General features: G+C 45.6%; 1 protein-coding gene across 2 annotated transcripts in view; it reads right to left on the bottom strand.

Moving 5' to 3' along the window:
- The window catches only part of KDM4B (lysine demethylase 4B), a 609325-nt gene that overhangs the window by 10679 nt on the left and 575309 nt on the right, over window positions 1-23337 (bottom strand). Inside the window, exon 21 of one of the 2 annotated variants that reach the window (XM_040322533.1) lies at window positions 12946-13038. The exons of the other annotated variant lie outside the window; for it this stretch is intronic. Coding sequence (XP_040178467.1) covers window positions 12946-13038 — 93 coding nt within the window. The remainder of the gene's footprint in view (window positions 1-12945; window positions 13039-23337) is intronic. 2 annotated transcript variants of the gene reach the window in all.

Below are 23337 nucleotides of genomic sequence, written 5' to 3' on the forward strand. Positions count from 1 at the left end.
GTAGATGCTCTCCTTTTGCTGGGGGACACAGAATCCTCCCTTAGGGAGGCTATGTCGACCATCACTAAATTTGGTGGATTTTCGGGGCTACTTATAAACTGCTGCTGTTGGACGGGGATGACACGCAGGCGATTACCTCCTCGTGCCCCATTCCTATAACCTCATCTTTTAAATACTTGGGAGTTGAGATCACAGCTAGGCCGCGGGACTTTATCCATCTTAATATCTCCCCCTTGCTACTAAGGTTCAGGTACAAGATCAAAACCTGGAAGGCTCTCCTCCTGTCTGTAGCAGGCAGGGTGAATTTAATAAAAATGATACTTATGCCACAATTACTATACTTTCTTCACAACACCCCTATGGTTGTACCCCTGAAAAAATTTCCGTACGGTGAACAGTATCTTTCACAGCCTCATATGGAAAGATAGGCCCCCTAGGATTAAATTGGAGCATCTCCAGCGGCCCAAGGACAGCAGGGGCTTGGAATTGCTGAACCCCTGGCTGTACTACTTATCAGCCCAGCTGCAGCACTTAATTGGTATGTTCCCACCGGTGACGGAGGGGACTGGAGGCACAATCCTCGGCTTAGAGGTTTTTGCTTCACACGGTGGGTGGGATCCAGATTCCTGAGTCGCTGGAGGCGCAGGCTTTTGCTAAACCACATAAAAAGTATCCCACTTATAGCCTAATTCAGAAGGTGTGGAACAAAGTTAAATACATTCAGAATGCGCACGGTTATACAGAATATAGTCCTATATGGCAAAACGGCACCTATACTGAGTTGGCCAAATTACAGTCGGGGGCTAGATGGAGAAGGTACGGGATTACACATCTTAAACACATATTCCACCATGGAGTACTACGCCCGTTTACTGATCTGAGGGAGGCGTTTGGCCTTCCGCAGTCAATGTACTTTTCATATTTACAACTGCTTCATGCTGTGGTGGCGCAAGGTCGCTCCTCGGAGTGGCATTTGTCAACTGCCCCTGTGTTAGATCTTTTGGGGGATGCAGAGACGTCGAAAGGCTTTATTTCCCAGTGCTACGCCATGCTGTTACAGTCTGTGATGAAACAGCATCCCCTGAGGATAAGGGAGAAGTGGGAGGCGGACGTTGGCCAATTGGATGGAGAACAGTGGGAAGAGATATTCCAGGCAGTGGGTAGGTGCTCATTGAATGTTTCCCAAAGGCTCACCCAGCTGTATATAGTGTTGAGGACCTACTATACTCCTCATAGACTGCATCGGATGAACTCACAGCTTGACCCTACCTGTACGAGGTGCAAAAGAGATCATGGGGACTTGGTCCATATGCTGTGGAGATGTCCCAAGCTCCACATGTACTGGGCGGGTTTGGTGACTAAGATTAACTCTGTGTTTGATGTGACTCTCCCACAGGACCTGAGGGCTTGTCTCTTGGGTGCTCTGGAGGAATATGAGTGGGAGGAGGATATCAGGGAGGCTATACATAGAGTTCTGTTCCAGGCGAGGAAGCTTATCATGGTTCACTGGAAGGATGAGGCTCCCCCGACCCTAACAGAATGGATTGCCAATATTGGGGCAGTGTTGAGAATGGAGAGGCTGATATACCAACATAGGGGTAGTGCTTACAAGTTCGAGAAGATTTGGGCAAGGTGGCTGGATGTGCTGGGGTTGGCCCCGGTGGACATAGTGGCTGATAGACTGTTGGGCATTAATGTTGGGTAAAAAATGGTGTTTCTGTTCCATCGAATGGGAAGAGGTGGAGGAGGTTGGGGGGGAGGGATGGCCCTGTGTTTGGACTTATTTTGACTTACATGTGTATATTGCTGATTTGTTGCTCTTTGTCTTCTCCCACACTGTTAGGGGGAATAAGTATGACGTGTACCTCTGAAAAACGTAATAAAATTTTGTTGGATAAAAATAAATAAATATTTGTGTCATTCTTAAAACTTTTGGCCAGGACTGTATATACCATAGTTTGTAGATGCTATAATGTTTGCGTAAACCAATCAATATACACTTATTGGGATTTCCCCCCTCCCCAAAAACATGTAGCAGAATACATATTGGCCTAAATGTATGAAGAAATTCAATTTTTTTTAATTGGATAGGTTTTATAACAAAGTAAAAGATGTATATATATATATATATATATATATATATATATATATATATATATATATATATATATATATTCTTTTCTCAAAAAACAATATTTTTTTTTTTAGTTTCCTGCGGCGTGGATCAGGTAAGAAGATCATTTTTTATTTATGCATTATCTTCTTTGAGTAGGATGTCTTTCCTGGTTTTCATCACTGGAGGGAGTAAGTGCAACCTGGTGTTTTCTTACATAGCCTTCCAGTATGTACATGCTCAGTGAAGTCGGTCATAACACCATTCACCTCCTTCTGCTGCAGGCTCTGCCACGATACGCATACAGGGGTCCTCAGATGCCCCCCAGTAACTCTCCCCTGCTTTCTCATCTGTTGGGGCCGCCATGACAGCGTGCGCATGTGCGAACGTTCGAGCGCCAGAAACGATCGTCTCTTACAGTATGGAGACATGTATAAGGGGAGGGCCCAAAGTGGTTGCTAGTGCCCGTGCGCAATGCAGGACACCTGTGTGCAGGCGCCAAGAGGCTGGTTCAAAAGCCCAGCACGCCAGAGCCTTCTGTAAGCAGCATGTACACAGAGCTGTGGACCGTAAGCATCCCTGTGGATTGAACCAGACAAACCTAAGACTCCACTCGGCATCAGTTTGTGCAGTGAGACGAAATGTTTTGTGTATTGTAAGACTATAGCACAACAGTGATTGCATTTATATATTGTGGATAGTACCTTTGCTTTGCAGTAAGGACTATGTCTCCTAGAAGAGGGTCTAGGTCAAATAAAAAAGGCACCAGAAAATCCCCACGTACGGCTAAGAATTCTGAGCTTGCCTGCAGTTTACCATCCCCCTCTGTTAGCCTGATAGCCTCACAGGATGAGCCCCTGTCTGGTTTTGCAGCCTCTTCTATGGCAGCTCCTGTATATGTCACTGAGGGCGCTTTAAAGGTGGCTATGGATGGCCTGGAAGGAAGGATTGCTAATATTGTCGCAACCTCCTTGAGAAATAGCAGAAAACGTGGGTAGATCCCCTTCACCTGCTTTGGCTCTCTCATCAGATGAGCCTTCTGATGGTGAAAAATCCCTCTCAGGAGAGGAGGATCATGTGCAGTCTGAGGACTCAGAGGATAAGAGGTTTCTTGCGACTCTCAGTCGCTAAAGATGCAGGTGCAATATTATGCAGAGATGGTGCGTGCCACTTACAAATTGCCTCCTGTTGAAGCTTCTAGGCCCTCTGTTTCCTCTTTGTGATCTAGGAAATCCCTGCAGGCTGCTTGCACCTTTCCAATTCATCCCTTGCTGGATAAACGGATGTATGCTGACTTGGTTCTCCTCCTAAACAGTTCTCCCTCCTTTATCCTATGGAGGAAGGTTTCACCAAGAAATGGGACGTACCTGCTATTGATGCAGCTATTTCTTGTGCAAAGAAAAACCTGACCTGTCCTTTAGACAACGCACAGGGATTCAAGGATCCAACTGATAAAAAGCTGGAGTCCCTATTAAAAAGCCTCCTCGGCCACGGCTAGGGCTGTAGTACAACCTGCTGTTGCAGCCATTGGTGTATGTCAGTTCCTCAAAGAACAAATTACGCAGATGATTAACCTCCTCCCTTCTGAGGAGATTAAGGTTTATGAAGGCCTTCCTAAGGCCTTGTGCTTTGCGATTATGGACTCTGTTCAGCAAGCATCTCGCTTGAATCTCCTGCAGGTACACATGCGCAGGTCCCTTTGGTTAAAACATTGGGAGGCCGAGACTTCCTGCAAGAAATACTTGGCAGCTTTCCCCCTTTGGGGGTGAGTGCCTGTTTGGAGATGACCTGGATAAATACATCCAAAAGATTACCAGTGGCAAGTCTACCCTATTGTCGGTTAAAAGGAAGAGTAAGCGTCCCTTATTTGAACGTACTCTTTCTCCAGCCCCTGGAAACTCAGTCTCCAGGCAGTGGCAAAGGCTGCTCCAGTCTAACACTAGGGGAAAAGCCCAGAGCCAAGCCCAAGGGCAAAAAAGAAGTTGGAGTTCAAAGTCTAAACAGATCCCCAAAACTTCCCTATGAAGGGATGCCCCTGCTCCGCCGAGTGGGGGGAAGGCTGCTGCTTTTTGCAAACGCCTGGTGGGACGATATTCTGGACAAGTGGGTCACCTCCACAGTGTCCTCAGGCTACAAGCTGGAATTCAGGCTGGGTCCTAAATGAAGGCTGACTCCACGTAAATGACGTTTTTGACTAACGGCGCATGCGCCGTCCGTGAACGTATCCCAGTGCGCATGCTCCAAATTACGCCGCAAATAGTCAATGCTTTTGACGTGAACGTAACTTACGTACAGCCCTATTCGCGAACGACTTACGCAAACAACATAATCGAAGGAAAATTTGACGCTGGCCCGACGTCCATACTTAACATAGGATACGCCTCATATAGCAGGGGTAACTTTACGCCGGAAAAAGCCTTACGTAAACGACGTAAAAAAATGCGCCGGGCGGACGTACGTTTCTGAATCAGGGCATCTACCTAATTTGCATATTCTATGTGTAAATCTCCGGAAGCGCCACCTAGCGGCAAGCGTAAATATGCAACTAAGATACGACGGCGTAAGAGACTTACGTCAGTCGTATCTTAGCCAGATTTCAGCGTATCTTGCTTTCTGAATACAGAAAGAAGATACGCCGGCGTATCAATAGATACGCCAACGTAAATTCTTTCTGAATCCGGGCCTTTATTTTTAGCCTTTAAACGTATTGCCCATGGGAATATACTTTGCAGTGAGTTCCCAGTCTTTTTGAGGAATTCCCATTTCTGTTCTGTGCCCATTGATGCCAATATTCTCTCCCAGTCTAAGTCCTGGAGAACAGCCCTCATCCTTGGAAAATTTCCTCTTTTGAAATTAAGTGTTTTTATCTTTCCTGTATGTGGTTTTTGCTTACAGCTAACATCAAATTAAATCATGTTATGGTCACTGCTACCCAGGTGTTCTTTTATCTGAACATTAGTAATACGCTCTGCATTGCTTGAGATTACCAGGTCCAACAGAGCATCATTCCTAGTTGGGGCCTCAATAAACTGGACCATAAAATTGTCCTGCAATAGGTTTATACATTTGTGTCCTTTAACTGTCCTAGCAGTGCCATTACTCCAGTTAATTTCTGGGTAATTAAAATCCCCCATTATTATCACCGTCCCAGCCCTTGCAGCCCTTTCCATCTGTGCAAGGAGCTGAGTCCCCACCTCCTCATTAACATTGGGTGGTCTATAACAAACTCCAATGATTAACTTTGAACTACGCACATCTGTATGCAGTTCCACCCAAAATGCTTCAGCCTCCTCACACTCTCCATCAAACAGGTCCTCTTTCACGCTTGCTTTGAGGTCACTTCTCACATAGAGACAGACCCCGCCACCTTTCCTTTTTACTTTGTCTTTCCGAAATAGTGCATAGCCAGGAATATTAATAGCCCAGTCATGTGAGGAATGAAGCCATGTTTCAGCAATACCGATTACATCATAGCTCTCCTGATGCACCAGAGCTTCCAACTCACCTATTTTGCTTGGCAGACTTCTAGCAATGGTGAGCAAACACTTCTAGCATTGTTGAATAAACACTTTACTGCATTAATATATTTTGACCGGTCACATACTATCCTCTTGGGTGTTCTGAGATTGCAACTAGGACCTTCTACTCTACTTACCTTGGGTTTATGTGCTTTGGTTACCCTACCTCCAATGCCCCTAATACTACCCTCTTGAATATGTTCCACACTGACTATCTCTATCTCTGGACCCTCCTTATTCCCAGCTGATCTGCACCCTCCTCATTTAGGAGACTTGGTCCGAGTGGTAAAGGCAAAGGAAAAGGCCTTCCATCTATCTATGCATGAGATTGTCCTCATTTGAGGCTGTCCCTTACGCCCAGTTTCACTCAAGACCGTTACAGGGCAGGATTCTGTCAGCTTGAAACAAGGATGTTCAGGCCCTGGATCTTCCTATGGTCTTGTCTCCAGGGGTTTGCCAGAGCCTCAATTGGTGGTTGCTCCCCCCTAAATCTGTCGGAAGGGAAATCCTTTACTCCAGGTACCTGGAAGGTGGTAACCACAGATGCCAGCCTTCTAGGCTGGGGGGCAGTGCTATAAGAAGCATGCCCAGGGAAAGTGGTCCAGGGCCGAAAAGCTCCTATCCATCAACATTATGGAGATTTGGGCAATTCATTTGGCCCTCAAAGTTTGGTCTTGCAGACTACAAGGCTGGCCTGCTCGGGTTCAGTCCGACAATGCTACGGCCGTAGCCTATATCAATCACCAAGGAGGCACCAGAAGTCTGGATGCCCAAAAAGAGGTGAATCACATCTTGGCCTGGGCAAAAAGGCATATTCCTCGCCTATCTACGGTGTTCATTCCAGGGGTAGAAAATTGTCAGGCGGATTTTTTAAGCCGCCAGCAACTGAGTCCAGGAGAATGGTCTCTACACACCGACATGTTTCAGAAATGGGGAACCCCAGATGTGGACCTGTTGGCTTTCAGGTTCCTGGACAGTTTTGTGTCAAGAACAAGAGATCCCTATGCTCAAGCTCAGATGCCCTGACAATCTAATGGGATTGGTATTCCCCGATTTATGCATTCCCTCCAGTACATTTCCTCCCACGATTCCTTCAGAGGGTCAAGAAGGAAGGAAAGACAGTGATTTTGGTCGCCCTGGCTTGGCCCAGTAGACCCTGGTACGCAGAAGTCGTAAGGATGGCAGTAGGAAGACCTTGAATTCTTCCATTACGCCCAGACCTAATACCACAGGGTCCAATATTCCATCCTGCCTTACAAAGTCTAAATTTGATGGTTTGGCTGCTGAGACCCACATTCTGAAGAAACGTGGGCTCTCAGGACCAGTCCTATCCACCCTGGTTAATGCTAGGAAGCCGGCCTCCAGGCTCATCTACTACAGAATCTGGAAGGCATACGTTTCCTGGTGTGAACCCAGAAAGTGGCACCCTAGTAAGTTTGCCATTAATAGGATTCTTGCCTTTCTTCAGTTGGGCTTAGATATGAGGTTGGCCCTGAGCACTATCAAAAGCCAAATCTCGGCTTTGTCTGTATTTTTCAAAAACCGATTGCTTCTCATTCCCTAGTTAGGGCCTTTGTTCAGGGTGCACTGTGGTTAAATCCGCTGATTAAGTCTCCCGTGTGCCCATGGGATTTGAATTTGGTATTGTCTGTTTTACAGAAGCTACCTTTTGAACTTATACACCAGGTTTCTCGAAGTCTGTTGACACAAACTGTTTTTTTTCTTGTAGCCATATCCTTGGCTAGAAGAGTATCGGAATTGGCGGCTCTTTCGTGTAAAGAAACGTATATGATTATTCATGAAGACAAGGTGGTGCTACGGCCTCACCCGAATTTCTTACCTAAGGTGGTTTCAGGTTTTCATCTGAACAACATATAGTCCTACCGTCTTTTTTTCCACATCCGCAGTCTGCGGAGGAAGACAGTCTACACTCTCCAGATGTTGCAAGAGCGGTAAGGGTTTATCTACAAGCTACGGCTCAGATAAGATTCGACAAGTTATTATTCAGGCCTATGATTTAGAAAAGAAGATCCTTCCTTTTCAAGTGAAAGCGCATTCGACTAGAGCAGTTGGTGCTTCATGGGCAGTGCATCACCAGGCCTCCTTGGCTCAGATCTGTAAGGCTGCTACTTGGTCTTCTGTCCATACATTTACCAAAATCTATCAGGTAGATGTGAGAGGTTAGAAGGATGCCGCCTTCGGGCGTAGTGTGCTGCAGGCAGCAGTATAAATCCTCTGGCTCGATAGTGGTCTTATTCTGATATGTGTCTCCCTCCCCTCTAATTTTAGCATTGCTATGGGACATCCTATTAAGTAATTAAGGCTCTGTGTCCCGTGATGCATGATCAAGAAAATATCATTTTTTAATACAGCTTACCTGTAAAATCCTTTTCTTTGAAATACATCACAGGACACAGAGCTCCCACCCCTCTTCGTAGTTAACGTGGAACACGTATTGCTTTGCTACAAAACTGAGGTACTCTCCATTAGGGAGGGGTTATATAGGGGAGGAACTCAATTTGAATTGGATTTGCCAGTGTCCAATCACCTGTGGTGACTACATAACCCATTAAGTAATTAAGACTCTGTGTCCCATGATGTATTTCCAAGAAAAGGATTTTACAGGTAAGCTGTGTTAAAAATCCTATTTTCTTGTCAACAGGGTCTTTTAAGCCCTGTGTGTTATCTACCGGACAAGTTAAGTTCTTATTTAAGGAAGAGAAAGCTGCAGCTACGGCTGGCCTGCTCCGTTTCTTAACGAACTTTTGATCCACGGGATAAAAAGGCAAACCCTCTTAAGAGGGACAAAATCCTATCAGGATATTCCCAATCAGCATACACTGCCTGTTCCAGCAGGGGGAAAGACTGTGCGGCCTGAAAAGGCCTCAGGGATTCCAAGAGGACCAGGGGGGCTCAGTCACCTCTGTTTTTTAAAGAGGTAACTTAAAGGCAGAACATACTATTTTGGTCAAGGTCTGGATGAGAAGAAGCCTCTGTGACTGAGAGGCAGACATCTGCTGGATGTTTTCTTGTTCAGATTGCTGGGAAGAAGACTCATCTGCCGGGTGCGCCACCAAATCCTGATCTTTAAGCTCTCCCATTCTCGACCCATTCCTGCTCCAAACATGGAGGCTCCAGGGAGGGGATTCTGTCACGCTTCCTGCCACCCTGCAGGATGGTGGCGATCATGTCGGCAATCCTGTGCTCTAAGCCCAATAGGGCTGAGGACAGTTCATCTTTAGTGATAAAGGGTGGAACAGCAGCGTTGACTGTAGGCACAATACCAGTTAGGTGCAGTGGCTCAGATTGCCTGGAAGCCTCTGGTCTTTCAGGGGATACAAAACTAGGGAGACGACCAAGTACATCAGGAACTACTAACGACATAGGCTGTAATGTTAGTCCCACTCCTCTTTTTGGAAGACATTTAATAGCCACAAACAAAGAGTACTTGGGTGTGTATAAAAACACCCACTTTTTAGAAGGGAGACCCTTTAATAGAGCTCACCAAGCCCCTATGCAACAATCCTGCTAAGCACCTTTAGCCTGCCAAGCAACACCTGGTGACTCACGCGAGACCAGGGTAAGAAAATGAACCACTGCAAGTGTTTGTTCAGAGCTTGCTCTGTGTCCCACAGCTGCATTCTGGATGCACCACATGCTTGGCTTACACATCTTAAATGAGCTGGGTGTGCGACGGAATGTACTATGCGTGCGTATGCATGTGCGGGGTCCCGGCGAATGGGCGTAACTGTATTTGCGTATGACGTGAATCTTCATGCGCCTGAATAAAAGACCACTGCATATGTGCGGCGAAGCTGTGTGCACCATGGCCGCCAAACAAACTGTAGAATACAGCGGCGCACTTGAGAATGCACGTGCACCATGGTGAATCAAGCGCAAAAGCGCACCATCGTGTGCCATCATGCAGGTAAAAAACAAGCAGACACAAGCAGAAAAAAGGTGGAGTGGGGAATTCCCACAAAACGCATTGAATTTTTACAGCATCTTCTGGGATATCTATGGCATAGTCCCCATTGAGGGGTTTGCATCAAGTGAACGTTAAAAACTTCTGTGACATCTGTGTGTGGCTAAACTATATGTTGTGAACCATGGGTAGTGATATTCCAAAGTAGAGGGATCTGTATGAGGGACAAACACGTATCCCCCTTGAATCAATTGGACCTATAGAAGAGTTTTATCATCTTAAATTTAGTATTTTTATAAAATTGTGAAATATAATTTGAAAATGTTTTAATTTGTGAACCATTAAAGTCCAACACTAAATAAGATATATTACATACAGGTGAAACTCGAAAAAATTGACTATCGTGCAAAAGTTCATTCATTTCACTAATGCAAGGTGAAACTAATATATGGGATAGACTCATTACATGCAAAGCAAGATAGTTCAAGCTGTCATTTGTCATAATTGTGATGATTATGGCTTACAGCTCATGAAAACCCCAAATCCACAATCTCCAAAAATTTGAATATTACATGCAATCAATAAAACAAGGATTGTACATAGAATAATATCGGACCTCTGAAAAGTATAAGCATGCATATGTACACAGTACTTGGTTTGGGCCCCTTTTGCAGCAATTACTGCCTCAATGCGGCGTGGCCTGGAAGCTATCAGCCTGTGGCACTGCTGAGGTGTTATGGAAGATGCTTCAATAGCCTCAAAGTCTCTCATCTTTCTCTTGGCCAAGCCCCATAGATTCTCTATGGGGTTCAGGTCAGGCGAGTTTGCTGGCCAATCAAGCACAGTAATCCCACGGTCATTGAACCAGGTTTTGGTGCTTTTGGCAGTGCGGGCAGGTGCCAAGTCCTGCTGGAAAATGAAGTCAGCATCCCCATATAAGCATTTGAAGCCCATGTGCAGGATCCGTCTGTGTGTGGTGGCTCTTGATGCACTGACTCCAGCCTCAGTCCACTCTTTGTGAAAGTCCCTAACACTTTTGAATGGCATTTTCCTGACAATCCTCTCCAGGCTGCAGTCATCCCTGCTGCTTGTGCACCCTTTCTTCCACATACATTTCTATTAATGTGTTTTGATACAGCACTTTGGGAACACCCAACTTCTTTTGCAATTACCTTTTGAGGCTTTCCCTCCTTATGGAGGGTGTCGATGATGATTTTTCTGCACAACTGTCAGGTCAGAAGTCTTTCCCATGATTGCAATTCCTACTGAACCAGAGTGAGAGACTATTTCAAGGCTCAGGAACCCTTTGCTGGTGTTATGACTTCATTAGCTGATTAGAGTGGGACACTTTGAGCCTAGAATATTGCACCTTTTCACAATATTCAAATTTTCTGAGATTGTGGATTTGAGGTTTTCATGAGCTGTAAGCCATAATCATCACAATTATGACAAATCATGGCTTGAACTATCTTGCTTTGCATGTAATGAGTCCATCTCATATATTAGTTTCACGTTTTATGTTGCATTAGTGAAAAAAATGAACTTTTGCACGATATTCAAGTTTTTCGACTTTCACCTGTGTATGTATATATCTATATATAAAAAGAAAGGTGTAACTATAGGCCTTCAGTACACCGCTCAGCGCCAAAAAAGGGACGTAAATGGTTTAATTGCAGCACCAAAAAATGGGGACCATATTTAGGTCTTCCAAAAATAAAAAGTGTGTAAAAACAACACAGCTCTCACAAATGGCGCCCGGAGCTCATGTTGGGGTTCCTGTGGCTCTTATTTCGGATGTTTCATTCATGATATTCTCCCATGCGCGGGTCATCCTGCTGGTGTACTGTCTGTCCGTCTCTACGGTCCATGCAGGCCCATCATAACCAATCATCTCCCTGACTGATGCAGTCCGCAGTGTTTCAACCTTGACGATTACTTTCTGCTGAAAGGCCTGTTTATTTATTCGTCTTGGTGAGTTTGAACCCCAAGTGAACAAGTGTGTTCACTTGTGGTGGATCTAAGGAATTCGGTGGAAGGTGCACACTGCTATTACTTCAGGACCTCCATCTGGACACTTTTTGAAACACTCTGCATGTTCTTTCTGTCAAACTTTTATGGTGGTGTTGGTCACCTATTACTGTCACTCTCAACATTAGCGCTGTTTATAATCTCTGACTGAGACAGATTTATCTGGTTTTTAGTTTGATTATTGTTCCATATATATATATATATATTTATTTATTTCACACACTATATTGTCAAGTATTGGGACACCTGCACATGAACATGAACATTAATGACATCCCAGTCTTAGTCCATAGTGTTCAATATGGAGTTGACCCACCCTTTGCAGCTATAACAGCTTCAACTCTTCTGGGAAGGCTGTCCACAAGGTTTAGGAGTGTGGGGAATGTTTGACCATTCTTCCAGAAGCACAACAGGGAGGGTCATTTTCCAGCCATTCCTTTTTTTTTTTTTTTTTTGCATTTAGCAACTTTAGCAGTTCACTAACTGGTTCTCTGCCACTACTCTTTAACCACTTCAGCCCCAGAAGATTTTACCCCCTTCCTGACCAGAGCATTTTTTGCAATTTGGCACTGCGTCATTTTAACTGTCAATTGCGCGGTCATGCAATGCTGTACCCAAAGAAAATTTGCAAACTTTTTGTCCCCACAAATAGAGCTTTCTTTTGGTGCTATTTGATCACTTATGCAGTTTTTATTTTTTGTGCTATAAACAAAAAAAAAGCGTAAATAAAAAAAATAAAAATAAAATAAAAAACAATTTATTCCCTAGTTTAGGCCAAAATATATTTTTCTACATATTTTTGGTAAAAAAAAACAACAAAAATTGCAATAAGCGTATATTGATTGGTTTGTGCAACAGTTCTAGCATCTACAAACTATGGGAAAGATTTATGGCATTTTTATTATTATTTTTTTTTTACTAGTAATGGCGGTCATCTGCGATTTTTAGCGGTACTGCGACATTTCGACAGACAGATCGGACACTTTTGACATATTTTTAGGACCATATGCACCGATATGTCTCCTCTTCCTGACAGAACAGGGATTTGTGTGTTCCTCGTGCTGGCTCTCGTGCACACGATTGCGCCGGCCACACCCATCGGGTCCCCTGTCATGCAGTGGGTGCGTGCCCTCTAGCAGCTCTTAAAGGGAAAGTCGTACAGTATGGGGTTTTGCCCAGGAGAGCCATTCACGCAGCAGTATATCTATGTAATCCGCTCAAAAACCATGCTAATAACTTACACAATCTGATTACAATATACGTTGCTAGCAAATACATGTGTAAAGATAAGTTACAGTCAGTATATAAGAAACAGGGACACCCTAAACTGTTTTTGCACCGATTGCCATAGAAGAACTTACCAATCGACATTTCACTCTTTTTGGCAGCGGCTCATCCAATGTAAAGATTTCATTGCGTTTTACCATCAGCTGAGATGCATCATCAAACTCTACCTATAAAAGTAGATTGACAGAGAAAGACAGAACTAAGAAAGCACCTTAAATGAGTGGCTAAATAGCAGCATATTACAAAACAGGACAAGTTGAACATGAATAACGCTACTAGAAGAAAATTATCAAAACAGTATAGGCTAATAGGTGCCTTATGCATTAACTTGACGAATGGTCTTTGAAACTGCACAGTACAGTGCCTAAAACAAACATCAGTGAAGTCTAAAGAAATGTTTTCATAACTTATAAGAGATGATAGATATAGAGAGAGAGATCTCTCTCTCTATAATATATATATATATATATAGTATATATATATATATATATATATATATATATATATATATATATATATAGCTAAAACTTATTTTTAATTAAGGAGAGAATAGAGAATGATTAGAACTCCTGTCACATTTTTACAGATGTCTATATCCCTGCTAGACAGATTTACCATTTATCCTACTGACCACTGTCATTGAAACAATAAGTAACAGGGAACCATGTTAGGGCTGTCACCAGAAGAAAAAATGAGGGTAAGTCATTCAACAGGGACACCCCATCTGTTGACTACTATTCAATAGAGGAATTCAGGAATCCCCTTTGCTTTGTAGAGATTTATTTTCATTTTCTAATATGTCTCCGAAACCATAAGTAGAAAATCTTACGAAAAGGGAACAGACAGCCAAAACAAAATAAAACTCAAAACACACAATTTTACTGTCTTGCACTGCTGTCAAAATTCACTTGATGGGTGAAATAAGCATGCACAATGACAATGTCTGAATGAACTCACACTGATGTCCCCTCAGTGTCCATTCAATGAAGGTCACCCCAAGTTACAAAAAGTTGACTAGTAGCCATGACTCCTCCTGGAACCAGCTCTCCTGACCAGATATGGTGCCCAGCATGCCATCTAATCCTGAAAAACATGCATCCATCAAAACTATCTTCCAACGAAAAAAATAAATTTTCCTGCTGCAATCAAGGCCACCCAGATACCAGATACCTGGGGACCAAGACATACAAAGAGATCAGGTATAACAGACTTCCTGATGTTTAGAGATGAAACCATGTGTGGGCAGGCTGAATGTACAAAGTTCATTGAACAATGCTTTTCCTTTATTTTCACCTGGTGAACCAGCCAGTTAGGCTACATTCGCACAGGTGACTGGCACCGGTGTTTATGACAGCAGCAGGAATCTGCAGATTCCTGCAGCTGTTTCTGCCAACTGTGAGCGGCAAGCTGTAGCTGCCGAGCCCTGTATACTTCAAATACTGACAGGTCAGCAGCTGTAGCTATCTGTGGCTGTTTGCCCAACCAGCAATACCTGTAGTGATCGCTGCTGAACACAACCTGTTATTGAAGTGTACAGCCCACAGGTGTCAATAACCGCTGCAGGAATCAGCAGATTCCTGCCATTGTCATTTGCACCGGTGCTAGACGCCCATACGAACATAGCCTGTGTTATTTTTCAACTTTCTTTACCAGACCAGACTGTTTAGATAAAGTAGCAGTTAAAAGGTTGAGACAAACCATTTAACAGGGTTTCTTACAATGGTCATGTTTAATAATTTATGTAAAACTTTTATCCAAAAAGGAAAAAACAGTTTGCAGCAACTGCCTAAATGTGTTAGCTGAAGTTCAGCTTTCGATTTATTAGTCAAGTCTATCCAAATCTGCTAGTTTACCACTATCCTCTCCCCACACTGACAATTCTGCTGTCCATAGGTTTCTACGTCACTACTAAATCCAGAATGCAGACGCCCTGAGAAAAAAAGTGTGCTACTGGCTTGATCATCAGGTGAAATAAAGACAAAGAGCCAAAAAAGGACGGCCACCGCCCTACATTCCTTGTTTCTGGAACTCTGTGAACATGTGAAAAGTCAGTAAACATGGTGGAGCTGCAGTAATAATGACAGCTCTGCCAGTAAACATAAACTGCACATGCACAGTCAGCCATTCTATTGCAGCTGAGCTTGGAATGTGGCATGCTTTGAGTGAGGTCTGATGACACTCAGGGGCACACCCTGTGATTAAACAGCTGGGGAGCCTGGCATTTTCCCACCACCGCATGCAGCTCAAAGTGCCTGAGAGGGGTCCAATCCCTACATTGCCTGCATATAACATAGTGGGCCTGTCTGAGTGAATATAAGACAGATCAGAAGATGCAGGGAGTGCCCTCTCTCTCCCCCTTCGGCTCAGAAGCATGAGAGCAGAGCACCTGAAGTTGCACAAAGGAGTTCTGGAAGCCTTTGCTCTTCAGATGGCCACAGTAAACCTGACACTTTAGTCCTGAATACTATTGCCCTTTCCAGATCACAGAGCTCTTCATTTGTAACAGGTTTCCTGGTGAAATGCCCCCTGGGATTAGGTCAGCAAGAGACACAGTTTCTGAGCAGAGAAGAATGCTTAGGTCCAGAGCGAAGAAACCTGGCCCACTCGGTACTGTGCCCTCCTGCCAGCCCTGCACTGTGTACAGACATACATAAATTCAGGCTACTGATAGGCTGGGAGAGGCATTTAATGACAGGGGGCAGTGTGTACAGGGAGGGGGATGGTGTAAAAAAAAAAAAAAAAAGGAGCGGGAGCAGTGTGTACAGGGGAAAAGAGGGTCAGTGTATATGGGGGGGGGGGGGGGGGGGGGGGGGGGGGGGGCAATGTGTAGAGCAGTGTTTCTCAACCTTTTTCCAGTCGGAGCGCCCTTAAAAAGTATTTTCAGTCTTGAGGCACCCCAGTCCAAGGCTTGGTTCACATTACGGTGTGTCGCAGAACACGCGCAAAATCATGCTCATTCCTGACACACGGACAAATGCTCTGCTCTTTAGGGGTACCATTAATTCTTAATGATGCCCCCACACATTGGAAAACGTGGGGTGCTTTTGCTGCAGTGCAATTAAAAAAAAAAAAGGTTGGCGACTTGTTTTCCTGCATTTTTGTGGGTACGGAAATTAATGGACTGCCCTTCATGCAGCTACACAGATGTGAACCAAGGGCTTGTTCAAATGTCATAGGGGCGGTAAAACCACATGGTTGAGCTGTTTTGACCACCCCCATCTTCTTCACCTTTAGCTGCAGAGGCAGCAGCTGATGGTGTTCACATGCTGTGGCTGCAACTGGCGGTATACTGAGGGTGAATGGGGCTGCACTGCAACTACCCCGCAACTGTGTGCATTGCACGGTTGCGGTGTAGTGATGCTGCATTTACGGGCTTAAAACAGGTGGTAAAGAGGCAACATAATTCCTCTTTACCGCCTGTCAAATGCCTCTGAAAAGCGATCTGTGCATGGATTGTTTTTCAGAGGAGCCGCAGTCCTTGCTGCTATCAAACAAGCCCTACAAAAGCCATTATGATGGTACAGGAATGGGGGGGGGGGGGGGGGGTCAGGATTAAAAGTAACATACACACAGACACATGCTTACACACATACATACATACACACACACACATGCACACACACACACAGACACTCACATGTACACAGACACATGTATAAAGCCTTTTTAAAATGAATCTAGCTTCTAGCTCAGTACCTTTCCAGATTCCTCATTCAGCCGGGTACTGCACTCTAGGGGGAAGCAGAGAGCACAGCACACTCCTCTGCACTTCACTTTCACTTTTGAAGCCGACAGAGCTTCTCACAGTTTGGCAGGAGAGCAGGCTCATCTGACAGCCTTCTCTCCACTGACCCCGCGGCACACCTGAGAAGCTCTGAAGGCACACCAGTGTGCCGCGGCACACTGGTTGAGAAAGGCTGGTGTAGAGGATGGGACAGTGTGTTTGTTGTTTTTAATCAGCATAAAAGCCAAACCCAATATGTAGCATAATTAGGCAAATACACTACACACGCCGCAGGTTACGATCTCCCAGGTAGGGGCCATGGTGAATTTTTTTGCCCAGGAGTCCATGATGCTATTAATATGGGACTGCATGGGCCCCAACCAACGAGACTGAGTTGTTGCTGCTGTAGTAACTAGCAATTGCTAAAAAAGGGCGGCCATGGAATGAGCTGATGTAGCTCACTTAGTTCTGGATGCAGGGGAAAGGTGAAGTGATATCTTCTGCACTCTGCCACTCCCTGTAGACTGGATGCTGGTTTGGTCACCACGCCATTTGCAGCTCAGCTGTGTAAAGGGCCCCAAAATTTGCTGATGACTGCCTTTTCTAGAGATTTGTGCATTCAAATTTCTCCTGGCAGAAAACCTATTCATGTATAGACCTATTCCTGTCAGATAATTGACTATTACAGCACGTTAAGGCAGCCACTATTGGAAGCATTAATTGGTCAGATCATGGCTCAATAGCTCTTGAACTTAAAAAAAAAAAAAGATCACAATCGGTGCAACAACTTATGCATCCTTTTGAACCTTCTTTAAAAAATGGGCTCATTGACTTACATCTTGGTGAAAATTTCTGTTTGAAACCCATGCCTGGTTTCAGCCTTTTTACACTGTGGTATGCCCACAGGGTGTATATCAGGGGTATCTTTATTTAAATTAGTACCAGGGAAAGGATAAAGTGAATGCATACTCTATCCATACTACTTGACCAAAGTACTAGAACGGTATCATAAAAAGCCCCCTACTATGCAAATATCTAAAGGAGTTGTAAAGTCTCATGGTTTTTCACCTTAATGCATTCTATGTATTAAGGTGAAAAACATTCTGTGCTGCAGAACGAGCCCAGCAGCTCAAGCCGCTGTCATTGGACAGATTTATAGCAACAGGAGTCATTGGCTCCACTGCTGTTAATCAAATGCAGTGCACCCGCACGAGTGCCCCCATGGAAAGCTGCTCTCCGTGGGGGCACTCAATAAAGAGGAGGAGCCAGGAGTGCAACCGGAGGACCTCAGAAAAGGAGGATCGGACCGCTCTGTGAAAAACTCTTGTACGGAGCAGGTATGACATGCTTATTATTTAAAAAAAAAAAAAAGCTTTACAACCACTTTACTTTGCGAAGGGAGTTGGGCTTGTAGCTAATAAAAACTAAGTTGAAATCGACTTATCAATATAATTCAGTTAATAAACTGATGGCTGCTCAACTTACACACAGGCAGGTGAAAACATGACTACTCTACTTTATCCATACAATTACTAAACAAAAACATGGTAACCCTAAAACCAGTGCGCTTTCTGGGACTAACACAATAACCTTCAGCATATTCCTCTGACTTTACAGCCCTCCCTAGAGACCATAGAAAATGTTTTCTCTTGGTTTCCCACAGGTTCATCACCCTCAATTCTAAATTACTTGAACACTCCTTTTACAGACGATGTTTAACTTCGTAACACATAGTCTGCTCAAAAACCAATCATCTGGAGCGGATGGCTTTTCTGACAATATTTAACCACTGGAGGCCCGTGCTATAGCGATGACGACTAACAGCGTGGGCCCCAATAGTCAATAGACATCCTCCCTTTGCATGCGCCACTTGCAGGGCCCCCTTAACACGTGATCAGTTTTTCAGCCAATGACAGCTGATCACATCATGTAAACATGGCTCGGTAATAGGTTTTTTTTCCTCGCACTGACAGCGTGAGGAGAATTTTTTTTGGATTTTATACTCACCGTAAAATCCTTTTCTCTGAGTTCATGGACAGACACAGCCTAATCTTGACAAAGTGAGTGGAAAGTGTTACAACTTCAAAGCTGAACAGCCCCGCCCAGCGGGTGGTCCTACTGGCTATATCCCCTCAGCCTGCACCAAGCAGTTCAGTTCGTAGCAAGCAGTACAAACTTAAAAAGAGGGGCGGGAGTGCGGTGTCCGTCCATGAACTCAGAGAAAAGGATTTTATGGGGAGTATAAAATCCTATTTTCTCTTTCGTTCATTGACGGACACAGCCTTAATCTTGGGACGTGGGACGCCCAAAGCAGTGTCAAATGAATGGGTTGGAACAGCATAAAATTAAACTTCACCCCAAAACAAAACAGGGCTCCTCAACTGAGGAGTTGTAACTCTAAACAGCCGCCTGCAAAACTTTGCGGTTCGAAGAAGCATCCGAAGATGCACTCACATCAACTTGTAAAGTTTAGTGAAAGTGTGACCGGCGACCAGGCCTTACACACCTGGGAAACAGACGCTTGATGTCAGAAAGCCCAAGAGGCACCATTGCCCTGGTCGAATGCATCGTGACAGGGGCGCCCAACCTTTACGGCATAAGCCTGATCGGATCTGTCGGATCCACCTCGAAATGGTGGCCGATGAGACCGCTGAAGCCCTTCTTGGGGACCAGCCCACCGAAACAAACAGTGAGTCTGAACTCCGGAACCGAGCAGTAAAAGACAAGTATATTCTCGGAGCTCGGACAACGTCCAAGGAATGCCATGTTGTCTCCTTAGGATTCAACGGATGAGGACACAAGGAGGCAATACAATGTCTTCCTTGAGATGGAGGTTGAAATGACCTTAGGAAGAAAAGAAGGCTGCGGACGAAAGCACCTTATCCTTGTGGAAGATCAGATAGGGAGCTTTCATGACAAGGCTGCCAGCTCAGAACCGTCTTAACTGACATAGCCACCAAAAGGACCACTTTCTGAGAAAGTGTTGTAAGTGCAGGGAGGACTACAAGGAACTGCATGGCTTGTCACAATTGGATGTACCACAATGTATTCTGAGGCTCAAAAGGGTTAATTATAGAAGGGATTCTTCACTGCTGAATGCTAAGTTCCCTTTGCATAGCTAATGAGAACTCTCTTTTGTGTAGGTAACAGCCCCCTGTGAGGTGTATGCTGATGGGGATTAAGTGTGAGTGATAATTGTTTTAAAGGTTAATTGAATTCTATTGTCTGATCAAGTTAAGTTTAGGAGCCAAAACGGCTAGCGACTGATTGGCTCAAGGGAATGTCATTATTTCAAAGTATGTGTATTGAAGCCCCCCCTGGGTGGGGGGGGGAAGTGTCATTTGTTTCTGTACAGTATGTAACCAGATATAAGGAAGAAAAATGTGGCATTAAAAGTCAGTCCTGCTTGACTCTGCAAATGTAGCCCGTCTCGTTTCTTGAAAGGGCGTTTCGATGGGATATAACCGGCGGTACCTGCATATCGCAGCTTGCCAGGGAAAAGGGACGTCTCCAACGGCTGAGACCCTCTCACTACATGGGTAGCCGTTACATTGGTTGGCAGCGGTGGGATGGTCCTTTTATCCAAAGAGCAAGTGCTGAATGGAGTCGCAGTACGCCAGGCTGAAAAAGATCCACACTAAAAGATCTATTGGAGAGGTCGTGGTAGGAGCGCCAGCAACAGACCACGGAGGGAGCTGTTAGCTGACCTGCTGGAACTGGACGAAATGGATGGATCCATGGAAGGAACGGAGCCCCTTGCACCGAGTCAGCAAGAAGATGTAATTACTGGGATTGTACAGCGGAGATTATCCTTGTATCCAGAAACGTCCGTGGAACTAATAAACCAGCTGATCCGGGAAGCAAGGGAGAGATACAAACGAAGAGGGGACAAGAAACTGGAACTGGTAAGAGCGAGACAGCCATTACACCTGCAGTTCCTACCCCCCCCCCCACCTGCTGCTACAGGAAAGAAAATACAGTTCACTGCATTTAAAGCTTTTGTAGAAAGTGAGGAGGAAATAGATGGATATTTGGCGGACTTTGAGAGGCAGTGCTCACACACCAGGTACCACCAGACCAATGGGTCACTTTTTTGTCGGGGAAATTGTCGGGCAAAGCCAATGAAGCCTTTCGGGCTCTCGCTCCAGAGATATTTTACAATACCAGCAAGTTAAAAAGGCGCTGCTAACCCGATACGCCGTAACTCCAGAAGCCTACCGCCGGCGCTTCCCGGGAGTCCAAGAAGATGCTGTGGACTCCCACATGGAATGGGCCAACCAGTTACAAAGGGTGGCATCCCTTTGGGTCCAAGGGTGCAAGGCCAACACCGGGGAGGAAGTATTGCAGCTGTTCCTAATGGAACATTTCTTCCAAGACCTGGCCGCAGACATACAAGACTGGGTACGAGATCGCCGTCCCGCTAACTTAAACGAGGCGGCTCGGCTAGCAGATGAGTACGCGGAGACAAGGAAAGTAAGCCAGGGTACTATGCGGCTGGCTCAGAAGGTAGAACCGCGTACTCCAACCGTCACCCCACGCCCAGAGTTTCGGGCTCCAGTCCCACCACGTCCTCAGGGGCCTAGCAACTACCCCCGGGATTCGCCTAGGGTGACGTGCCATCACTGCAGCGACACGGGACATATTGCTCGTTATTGCCCTTTGAGAGCTACAAATAACAATTGGGAGACGCACAACACCCAACACAGAGGTCACTCCATCACGTCCCTCTGCGGCCCACTGCCTGGAGACCGAGGTGGGCCCTGAGGAATGTCTGGGAATTTGGTATGAGCAGACCCAATACAAGCGGCCTCTCCGGATAACCGTCAGCATCACCGTCAGGAGGCACGAGTGAATGGACAAGTAGCACAAGGCCTAAGGAGATTCCGGGACTACTATCACTCTGATTCAAAAACATCTGGTAAAGCCAGAGAACGCGTCCACTCGCACAGTTGCCGTCCGGGTCGCAGGGGGTGCTGTATTTCGCGTACCCCACCGCCCGGGTGCACTTAGACTGGGGAGCCGGGTCAGGAAAGACCACAGTTGGTATCATGGACAACCTACCTGACGAGGTGGTGCTGGGCAACGACATTGGCCCTCTGACTTCGGCTTATTTACCTACACCTGCTGCTGCTTGTGCCGTGACCACCCGCGTTGCTGGAATCAACCCGCTTGCTGCTGAGAACCGGGTAAGACTACCTTCCCCGACATGTCTGTAGATCCGGCACAATATCACAGTCTAAAATGGGAATGTGACAAGTTGGCCAGTGAGAATCAGAGATGCAACGACACTATGTCATGTATTATGAGATGTCACATGGCTTGAACATTGAAATGCACAAACAGGCGAAAATTGTCAAAAGATTAAATGGGATTTGCATCCAGGTGGTGCCGTATCTGTCCCAAGAGCATCAGCAACAGGTTATGGGGAGCCATTGAGAGAGCAAAGCAAGTGACTGTTCCAGAATTGAATTCTATTATTCACCGTCACCATCAGCTACCGACCTGGGAAGGCCGACGGACTGTCCCAGGCAAACTGAACTTTTACCCTAACAGCAGACCGGACATCCCCAAGTTGATCCGAAAAGGATCAATCCGGGTCTGCCGGAGTGTTCCACAAAGGGGAGTAGTGTAACGGACCTATGCATGCTGCCGGGACATCGATAATCTTCATGCAGGGAGGACTACAAGGACTGCATGGGCTTGTCACAATTGGCATGTACCACAATGTATTCTGAGCTCAAAGGGTTAATTATTGAAGGGATTCTTCACTGCTGAATGCTAATGTTCCCTTTGCATAGCTAATGAGAACTCTCTTTTGTGTAGGAACAGCCCCCTGTGAGGTGTATGCTGATGGGGATTATGCGTGTGGGATAATGTTTTAAAGGTTAATTGAATTCTATTGTCTGATCAAGTTAAGTTTAGGAGCCAAAACGGCTAGCGACTGATTGGCTCAAGGGAATGTCATTATTTCAAAGTATGTGTATTGAAGCCCCCCCTGGGTGGGCGGGGGGGAGTGTCATTTGTTTTCTGTACAGTTTGTAACCAGATATAAGGAAGAAAAATGTGGCATTAAAAGTCAGTCCTGCTTGACTCTGCAACGAGCCCGTCTCGTTTCTTGAAAGGGCGTTCGATGGGATATACCGCGGTACCTGCATATCGCAGCTTGCCAGGGAAAAGGACGTCTCCAACGGCTTGAAACCCTCTCACTACATGGGTAGCCGTTACAAGTGTCAACAAGGGAACTTCCCTAATGTCTCTAACGGTGGTTTTTTGAGGCACCTAGGAGGTCATGCTGTTAAGACCTTGAGACAGCAGGTCCTTTCCTAGCGGTAGACGCCAAGGGATGTCCCTTCTACTAGACGCACTAGGTCGCGTACCACCGACGCCGAGGCCAATCGGAGCAATTTGGATCATTGGAATCCCCTCTGTCTCCACTCTGCAAAGCAAGATGAGGAGGGAGCTTTAGAGGGGGGAAGGCATAGGTTAGCCGATACTGACTCCACAGTGCTACTAACGCATCTGTCGCGTCTGCCCATGGGTCTCCTGACCTGGCCACAAACCTCAATACCTTCCGATTGAGTCAAGACGCCAGGAGATCTACGTTTGGCGTGCCCCATCTTGGGCAAAGGAGCTGATACACATCCGCGTTTGCAGAGACCATTCTCCTTGGTCCAGCATCTGGCGACTCAGGTGCCCGGAATGTATATGGCCGACAGGGCCGGTACGCTCCTTTCTGCCCACC

Source organism: Rana temporaria, chromosome 1 (genome assembly GCF_905171775.1).
Source record: "Rana temporaria chromosome 1, aRanTem1.1, whole genome shotgun sequence".
Classification (NCBI taxonomy): domain Eukaryota; kingdom Metazoa; phylum Chordata; class Amphibia; order Anura; family Ranidae; genus Rana; species Rana temporaria.